The sequence below is a fragment of the Garra rufa genome, chromosome 12 (assembly GCF_049309525.1).
Source record: "Garra rufa chromosome 12, GarRuf1.0, whole genome shotgun sequence".
Taxonomy (NCBI): domain Eukaryota; kingdom Metazoa; phylum Chordata; class Actinopteri; order Cypriniformes; family Cyprinidae; genus Garra; species Garra rufa.
In genome coordinates, this window is record NC_133372.1 from 17,855,507 (window position 1) to 17,863,316 (window position 7,810).

At 37.9% G+C, this 7,810-nt stretch overlaps 1 protein-coding gene across 1 annotated transcript in view; it reads right to left on the minus strand.

Annotated features, from left to right (window-relative positions):
- The window catches only part of ube2o (ubiquitin-conjugating enzyme E2O), a 50,611-nt gene extending 45,577 nt beyond the window's left edge, over nt 1-5,034 (minus strand). The window contains exon 1 of the mRNA XM_073852194.1: nt 4,518-5,034. Within this exon, the coding sequence (XP_073708295.1) occupies nt 4,518-4,919 (402 nt within the window). The 5' untranslated portion in view covers nt 4,920-5,034. The remainder of the gene's footprint in view (nt 1-4,517) is intronic.
- Nucleotides 5,035-7,810: the final 2,776 nt, after the last annotated feature.

Below are 7,810 nucleotides of genomic sequence, written 5' to 3' on the forward strand. Positions count from 1 at the left end.
AGATATCCCAGCATTTCCAACAATGTCTTATCTCATCCTTTCTCAACCACACGTGCACACACACACACACACACACACACACACACTGAAGAAAACTGAATGGGTCACTTACAGTGTAGTGACACAAGAGTTATTTTCCTGATTGTTGTTTTTCTTTATTCTTTATATTTTTTATTCTTTCATCCTAGGAGAAAAAAATTGCTATAATGTCATATATTATGGTCCTAAATTTGTGAAACCTTCCTCCATAAAACAGGCTCTTATTTTGTTCAGTTGTAGTAACCTTCACGGCCTGAGCCCAAAACCAGGCTTGATTACAAAGATCAATAAGAATCTACTCACTGCATGCTTGTTTAGACTTCATGCGCTAATGAACAAAACGCTGTACATGAACGTCTGCGATGGAGCAAAGAGGGAGGGACTGCAGCAACACACTGCAGCACTACAGAAGCCACACCTTAAAAATGACACACCCCTTTTTCCTGATTGTTTAAAATGATTTACTTCATTGCTAAAAAATGTTCAATCTTCCTGTCATTACTTTGATTCTTTAGTAAGTAAAAAGCTAAATACTACTTATTACTGAACAGTGTCACTGGTTCACACTACAACAATCTACTCAGTTTGTAAAAATTTCCATTTCAAAATTCTACTGATTTCTTGTGCTAATGATTTCAGCATCTAAATTAAAATTAAAGTATTAATCACATTTTCGATTCTAAATGTGAGAAACAAAGGAAAGAGACCTTGTATAGTGCTATGATAACAATAACAAGCAATACAAACTATCTCTTCCATAATAATCAAACATTTGCCCTAACCAGTCACAACAGTGACATGCAAAGATGCCACAGGATTTTTGTAGGTCACTTGGTTTCAATTTCAATTTTGTTGATGCACTGCGTCAGTATTATGACTATACTGTAGTTGATAGTATTTACATGAAAACAGTACGAAAGGGCCATTAAAAATAAAAATAAAAATCAAAGGAGTCTTGGCCTCTCGGTTCAGATTTATGAGCAACCATGTCAATGTTGCACATCATTAAGCAGTATACCTGCTCTAACTCTGTGTTAAGGTCTATGCAAGAATTCATGGTTTAATAGAAAAACCTTGATGGTGGCACACTTTACAAAGATTTTTATTCTAACACAGATCTGAACTGACATGCATGTGGGTCCTTGGCAGGGTGTCCTTTCTTGCCTAATGCTGTCCACAATCTGCCACAGATTAACTACAACACGTCCTAAATCTGATATATATCCATTTACCACAGACACTACAAGCATTTATCTCATTAAGTCATTAAAAAGGCAACCTCTGGCTTATCAGAATGGTTAATAAATGGTAAATTTTATTAGTAAGTATACTGAAAGGGAAAATTCAGCATATCTATACACATTGTTGCAAAGAAGATTGACATAATTATGGAATGGCCTATCATGGCTACAGTGGATCTAGACTAGGGCTGTGCAATATATCGAACGATATTGTGAGGCGCGTTTAGTCAATGAAGCCGGTGCTTTGATTAGTAGTAAATCTCCATCACGTGCGTTCCGCTCAGGTTCCGCTGGAGCGGCAATTGATACACAGAGACGTAAATCTCTGACAAGCTACGCCATATCGCGCTAAATATCGAATGCGATATTAAGCTCGATATGGCGTAGCTTGTCAGAGATTTACGTCTCTGTATCAATTGCCGCTCCAGCGGAACCTGAGCGGAACGCACGTGATGGAGATCAGTGTTGTCAGACGTACGATAATTATCGTATTTGTACCATAATTTTGACCTCTGTACGATGTACGATCAATAATACCACAATGTACGATAATTTCAGAATTTTGTGACACCATGGTCGTTGTAATTATAAGAGCTTCTATTCTCAAAGATCTAGCTGTGTGGATACTACGTCTACCTTCATGATTGTGAGGAGACGTGAACGTGCGTTACGCATGCCTTTCATCCAATCTTACGTCTTCTCAACCAATCATCGTGGAGAATGGCTCTCTCTCACGAGCACAAGTTAACGTTCATGTCGTACTTAGGTCAGTTGTTTCAAAACTGAGGTTGTTAGTTTAACAATAAAGTATAGAAAATGAGTGCTGAAAAGGATAAATAGCTGTAACATCTAGATTAATAGCTGTATTTTGAACGTTTGACTCGGGTAAGATAATTAGTTTAGCATTGCAATAAGGTATAGAAAATGAGTGCTAAAAAGGAGAAATAGCTGTAACATCTAGATAAATATCTTTATTTTGAACGTTTGACTAAAATACGATAATTTTCTCCCAAATACGATAATTTTGAGCTTCTGGTACGATACTTGGACATTTCCAATCTGGCAACACTGATGGAGATTTACTACTAATCAAAGCACCGGCTTCATTGACTAAACGCGCCTCACAATATCGTTCGATATATTGCACAGCCCTAATCTAGACATACATTAGTCACTATGAAATCAAAATTGAGAGGGTGTGACAGTAATCCCTTCCCTCCAGCAAAATGACATTTAAAAGAGATCGCAGCAATAGCAAATGACAGCGATTCAATTAATTCACCATTGGACAAAATCATGTCCCGCCCAATTTCATTCATCAAAGTAGGGAAAATATGACTATCACAACTTCCGTTTCATGCTGCCTTAAAGTAATCCCAAAGAGTCTTAAGGGCCTTAAGGACATTAATACCTAGTACTGATTATCTCTGATAAACATAGGGATATTATTTAGAGATAACTATATATAAAAAAAAAACTGTAAACATGTCATGAACAATTCTAAATCATTAATTTCCTCAGCTGTTTGACATGATTTATCCAATTCATTATACTGACATAACAACAATAATGCAAACCTTGATTCACAGTGACTCTCAAAAAAAAAAAACTGCTGAACAGACAAAATGTACAGACTGTTCTTCCAGTGTACTAGGCCCTGTACACCCATTGAGCTCACCCATTCTTTGCCTGGACACTTCGGCATGGATGAAAACTTTGCATGGATAGATGCTAATTAATTATCAAGGACAGGCAAAGTCTTCATCAGTATAACCAGCATTTCCTAGAGCTTAGAAAAAAATTAAAGAGCTCCAAAACTGGACCGGTCTCCCCCCACCCCACAGGGTCCTTTTTCCTAGTAGACCACATGCTGACATACACTTTTGGTCCCTGACAGCTTGAATGCTAAATCACATACGCTTTCTGCTCAGACAAGTAACAAATCAAAGAAGAGTGCATGTGCAAAAAAAGTAGGCAAAAAAAGTAGGCAATATTAATACAGGTTAAGTTACATTATGAGTTTTACTGTGTAGACCATTAAAACTGGAAAAAATAATTAAAATTAGGAGAACAATTTACAGACATCTTTTAACAACCCTATTAGTTGATATTTTTTGTGTTACCAAATTACGTGCATCCTTTTCAAGTTGAACTTAAACAAGGTATAATTCTAGAAACATTCTGATTTCTATATTTCTGTTAGAATTAAAACAATTCAACAATCTACTGAGGTAGATATATATAGGAGTAATCATAATTTACTCCTGTGCTCATGGTAGGCCTTAAACATGCATTGAAGGGTGGGGTGGGAATCTGCCTCATGCTATGTCTTTGTTAGAAACAACAGTTTTCCAGCATTTTATTCTGAAACTACAACTAAAGGCTGAAGAATAAAACAGTGGGTTCTAGTCTGGTCCATGCTTTAACAGGGCACTGACACAAAAACCTGAAAACTATTCTGCAAAATAATACACTGAAGGTCCAGTAGCATCGGGAGAAGGTCTGTCTATCCAGTGTTATTGTGACATTGTTTACTATTTGCTGAGTTGTAGCTACAACCACTTTTTATTAACAAGTGTTTAAATACTGTTCACGATTGAACAAATGACAAACCACAAATGATCAACGGTTATTTATAATTAAGAGATAGACACTTGAGGACTTAAATGTTTAAAGCCAGTCAGCTTCCATGCTAATCCTAAACCAGGGATCCTCAAATCTGGCCCACAAGATCCATTTTCCTGCACAGTTTAGCTCAAACCCTAATCAAACACACCTGAGCATGCTAATCAAGGTCTTTAGGATCATTAGACAATCACAGGTAGGTAAGTTTGATCAGGGTTGGAGCTAAACTCTGCAGCGCATTGGCCCTCCAGGGTAAGATTTGAGGAGCCCTGTCCTAAACGCTTAATTTTAGAAATGTACTTGTTTGTGCGTGTTTTCATGAGTAACTGCCACCTTACCTTACAACAGATCATATGTGAGATTCAGCGGCCGTGTCCCTAAACCTGAGCTGCCTACCTAGACACCATTCTGGGGATCGTAAATCAAATTACCTCATCCTGATCATGTTCTAAAAATCGATAAAAAAAAAAAGTGAAAAACAAAAACCGTATGTCAGCCTCGTTTAAATCATTACAACACAATAAAGAGAGTTAAATAATTAGTTGCTGATCATTGTGGTTGGCTGCATGGGTGAGGGAAAAACAATACGCACGATCATGTGCCTGTTACTACCTTCGTTTCCCGAACATCCTGCTTCGTTCCTTCAGGATACCACTGAACCCGCACAAATCCTCTACCGAGAGGCCATGACCGTGTGTCCACCGCCCCACTCTCGTTGTCTGAGTTACCGGGAGCGCCTCCGCCTTCTCCACCGCCGCCGCCAGCACCACCACCACCTCCTCCTCTCCCTCCGCCATCACCGCCAATCTCGGAGTCCGAATCTTCGAAATCCTCTTCACCATGAATCATCCGAACGAGCCCGAAACGCATCGCCCCACGGTGTTTTCCGGAGACCAGGTCATGCGTAAACAAGAGCCGCTGTGTTCCGCCTGCCGTGGGAGAGTGTGCGCCAGACGGAGGCTCGGAACTCGGGCTCACTGCCGGAGAAAACGCTACTGTGGCAGGTTCCGCCATCTCTGCTGCTGCTGCTGAATGATGCGGGAGGAGAGGGATGGAGAAGTGAATAGAAACCTGTGAGCAGGAACAGCACGTGTTTACGTCTGTACGTAGAGCGCCGCATGGAGGACGGGTTTACCTGTTACCACTGCCCTGAATTACATCAGTGTCTCTAATAACAAAGCACTCATTTATTTGATCGTTTGAATCGTTTATTTGACTACACTGCAGTCATCAGAAAATTAAAATTTTTTAAAGCAAATGTTTTGACGTCAAGTTGTATAGTCTGACTCTGTATCAGACTAAAAATGACGTCCTTAAATATAAGGGAGACTGTGTGTGTGTGTGTGTGTGTGTGTGTGTGTGTGTGTGTGTGTGTGTGTGTGTGTGTGTGTGTGTGTGTGTGTGTGTGTGTGTGTGTGTGTGTGTGTGTGTGTGTGTGTGTGTGTGTAAATAAAATCACACACTGCGCTGACTGGTTATGTGTTTTTTGTTTTTCTATGATAATTCGTCTGCTGCTCCACCCAAACACATGAGATGAGAGATCAGCCACATGGTGTCAGTGTCTGACTGCAAGTGAAGGCTGCTGTTAAACTTGGGTTGTTTGTTAGATGCAATTCTGTTAGGAATCAGTCTTGAAGATGTTGTTGCAGTTATTTTATCAAACAGAGATAGGGTGATATCAGGTCAATTGGGCCACAACATTGCATTTAAAATGCATAAGAACATCAATTTAAATTACGTTAAAACATCAGTTTCACACCATAGAGAAAGCGTACATTTGCTTTTAGGCCTCTCTCAGCCGTCTCCCTATATTCGGCCAATTCTCCTCTAATGCCCTCCCCTACTCACCGATTGTATTTTTGGCCCCATCCCTGGCAGACATCCTTTATATCTCCTTTATGTTCCTTTCTGATCCTTTCTGTTTTTCATGCTGTCTGTAATAAATAGTTTTACATAGGCTACGTACTTCAACACCTATCAATTCTATATCAAAATGTCTCTTTCACCCATTTTTTTTAATAAATGTGTGTGCCCATGTGTGCACAACTATGTTTGTGTGTTCAGAAACACATTCACATACACATCACTAACATGCACATACAAACACAGTCAAGCACACATAAACACACATCACATACAAACACATTTAGATTGTAAAATGTGAAGAAGGTATGTCACAAATGCAATAATACAACATATTAATAATATATATAATTTTTAATAAGAGGAACAACTAGAATTTATACTTAAACTCAACTCAGAAGGTGGCTCATTTTATCTTAACACATCCAGGTAAATTGGGCCAGTAACTAAAAATGCTTTTTTATATAAAAAAAAAATCTATCTCACAGAGACCATCAAAACATGGGTTATGAATCATTATTTCTAAATGTGCATTTGTTTTTTATTGATTTATCAGCCTTATTATTGAGAAGTAAGATTGGATATGTCAGGCCACTCACCTTGCTTTTTTCTGGCACAGTATAAAAATTAGGTATTGCCCCTCACCCCTTAGCAACCTCAGTCCAATAAAATAATTTGCTAAATGTCAAGAACTGTTATGGCAACAGTTTGAAATTCTTTGCAGTCATTAGCTGTTAACTATTAAGGAGATAAGGCACTCAGACCTTAAATGGCCCATTTTGCCTGATGGACTACATTGACAAGAGTGATGTAAAAGTATTCACTATGAAGCTTACACTGGTGACGTATCTGAGAGAAAGCAAATTTCACAGTAAATTATCACATTTTCAGGGATAAAAATTTTTTTTTAAAGCTTGTTTTGTAGAACATCACAGTTATATATGAGAATAGTAATTATTTTTCCGAATGACCTTTTTTTTAACGCCCCCAGGAAACGGATTTATTGCTGTAGTTACTCTTTTCTGAACATCAAATTCTTTGTTTTTCCATCAAATCTATTCTAACTAGTTGGTTAAAAAAATTGGATTTTTTTTTTTTAAATGACCCCAAGTTAGCATCAGGTAACAAGTTAGCTAACCAGTTAGCATCAGCTTATAACATTTTTCAAATAAGATATTATAATTTTGTAATTCATAATTATATTTATTTTAATTTTAAGATAAGATTAATAAAGCAAATTGCTTTGTTGGGGTGGGGGGCATTTTACGCCCCATTGGTACCAATTTAATTTTTGTTTAAAATCTAGTAACAAAAACTAATTTTTTTATACTTGGAACATTGTCACTAAAATTATGATAACTATGCTGGACACATTCAACTTTTGTTTCACAGAAAAAAGTTTCAGAACTCAAAAATGTTACTGTATTTTTGAGGGTAAATCTCTGTAGCTCCACTCCACTAGGTTATTTCAGATCGCTTTGATCCTCACGTGCAAATGGCTTCTTTTGTGAACTATTTGTTTGCAGCGAACAAAACAAGCTTTTATTAAGTACTTATTGCCAGAACTGTTGTAAAACAATATTTCATTCGCAGTCGTGCTGTTGTACTGAATATGCAGCCTGATATTAAGTACCATACTTGCTCGTGTCATATTGCTTAATATAGCTCTGTACTGGAGAATTAGTTATTAATAACTAATTCTCCAGCTTTGCTGTTTCATGGAAATGTAGTGATCCATCAGCCCAAGTGAAAGTGATTTGTTTGTACAGGTAGGCTACTGCTTAATCCAGACTTTGTTATAAAGGGTCAGAAATAGTTTGCCACTTACTTTTTATGAAAAAAAAAATGCTGACCTCGTCCAGTGGTTTTTACAACAATATCTGCCTATTCACCATCAAACACACTCACACGGTTTCAGTGAATGTGATTAATGGTGAAATGGGGGCCGGTTTAGGGCTTATGGTGACTAATGGATTTTAAGCAGATGGAAGGGTATAAAAGCTCTTGGTGCGCCTCTCCGTGATTCACTTTCGACTCAGCTC